This window comes from Cyclospora cayetanensis, unplaced genomic scaffold, assembly GCF_002999335.1.
Source record: "Cyclospora cayetanensis isolate NF1_C8 unplaced genomic scaffold, CcayRef3 CcayRef3_contig_24, whole genome shotgun sequence".
NCBI lineage: Eukaryota > Apicomplexa > Conoidasida > Eucoccidiorida > Eimeriidae > Cyclospora > Cyclospora cayetanensis.
Genome location: NW_020312192.1, coordinates 125,140 through 126,857, shown reverse-complemented (window position 1 = coordinate 126,857; position 1,718 = coordinate 125,140). Strand labels below are relative to the sequence as shown.

Genomic DNA, 1,718 nt, shown 5'->3' with positions numbered 1-1,718 from the left:
TGGGCAATCTTCCGATCAGTGCTTGGTGGTGTAATGCGCAGAGCTTGGTAGCAAGAGGGGTGAGTACTCGAGCCCCTAGAAGAGGAGAAAATTTGTGTAGTCCTTTTCTAACGTATAACTGGGAGAAAAAGTTAAACTTCAGTGCTGTACTTCTTCGTAGGAGTTAATATGCACTTGCAAAAGTTGAACAGCCAGGCCTCGTGAGAGTGCATGCCCAGCGAGGGGCCCCTTCTGGCTCGTCCAGGGGCCCCCACCGCGTGCTTCTGTTAAGATTCTCCGAATGTAACTTTGCCGCCATATTGACCGGATCCATTCGGGCTATTCCGTTGAACACCTTACTGTTTCCTTGTTTCCCGCATCACTTCTTTTGAGCAGAACATAGTTCCCAGAGCGGCCAGACGAATGGTTATTGTGTAGAAACTGCCACTATCTACGAGGGTCCAAGCTCATCTTCTTTGGCCATCTGATTGCTTGTCCGTATACTTCTTTTGAAAGCGTTCCGTTGGTTTACTTGATTTTTGGCTAAGAGCCCTTTTTGTGCCCTACGTGGGGTCCCCTCCATCTGTAGAGAAACGCTGGAGCACCCCCGCCCCCCCATTCTTGGTCTCTGTCACCGCTCCATGAAGGATATCCAGGGATCTCGGCCGAATGGCGGCCGCAGGATCTCTAAGAAATCCCCCACAGAGAGCAACAAAGGGGGGCTGCGACAAGGCTCTTCTTTCTCGAAGGTTCAAGGAGGGGCAAAGGCCAGCAAGAAAAGGCGATGGGTCCAGCCAAAGGACAAGACGCTGGTTCGCAAGAAGTTCCTCAGGATCCGGGATGCAAGGGCCAGGAGCGAGTTTTCCAAGATGCAGAGGAAGACCGACAATGTTGAAACGGCGAAGGAGGCTCTCACGCGGGGCCCAGTAGGCTCTGCAGAGAGCAACGAGGCCTTTCTAGCGAAGCTGCTAGACCCGTTTGCCAAATTGAAGCCCATGGAAGATATTTCTGCCTCTTCATCTTCTTCGTCTGCTACAGCCACCAGAAGAGTGGGGAAGGACACAGGCAGGAGAGGGCAAGGTAATAAAGGGAATGGGGACTGTAAGGCCCAAGGTTCACCCCGTGAGATTTGTGAAACTGCGGTGGAGACCGGCCCTCTAGCGGAGACCAAATCTGTGTCAGTCGGAAGTGGGGATCGAGAACAACAAACGCTAGAACAAGATGGCATGACGGGCTTGGTGGTGCCTACCTCGGGTGAAAAGAAAGGCTATGTTCCTTTTCTGAAAGCGCAGAGAGCCTTCGAAGCAAAGCAGCGGGAGAGGGAGGCAATACGGCTTGCTCAGCTAGCTGAGGCAGAAAAGGAGGAGAAGAGGAAGAAGGAGAAGCGACGGTTTAATAAGCTAACCAATAAGAAGCTGCAAGCGAGAACAAAAAAGGGCCAACTCGTAATGGGGAATGTGGTAGATGTGCTGCTCCTCAAGATGTCAAAGAATACAAATAAATGAGAAGCGATAACAATGTGGAGATAAATCGTTTCAGTCGAGCAATTTTTATACAACAACTTGGTTGAAAGCAATATGCTTTCTCTGTTTCCTTTGTTAGTCCATCTTCTCACTGCTTCGTTTTTCTCCGAACAGGCAACGCCACAAGTGCAAGCAGAAGCTTGCAACATTTTTTTTTGGAGTGCCAGTCTCCCTCTTCTTCCTTTTGCTACCCTGATTTTATTGTACAAGTTAGGA

At 50.1% G+C, this 1,718-nt stretch overlaps 1 protein-coding gene across 1 annotated transcript; it reads left to right on the top strand.

The window, feature by feature from the left end:
- Window positions 1-620: 620 nt before the first annotated feature.
- LOC34617771 lies at window positions 621-1,484 on the top strand. Its single transcript, XM_026338202.1, has one exon. It carries the CDS (start codon window positions 621-623, stop codon window positions 1,482-1,484), a length of 864 nt encoding a protein of 287 aa, XP_026193987.1.
- The last annotated feature ends 234 nt before the right edge of the window (window positions 1,485-1,718 follow it).

What these genes read in the sequence shown, in the direction of transcription:
- LOC34617771 (XM_026338202.1), top strand. Translation starts at nt 621, where the DNA reads ATGAAGGATATCCAGGGATCTCGGCCGAATGGCGGCCGCAGGATCTCT.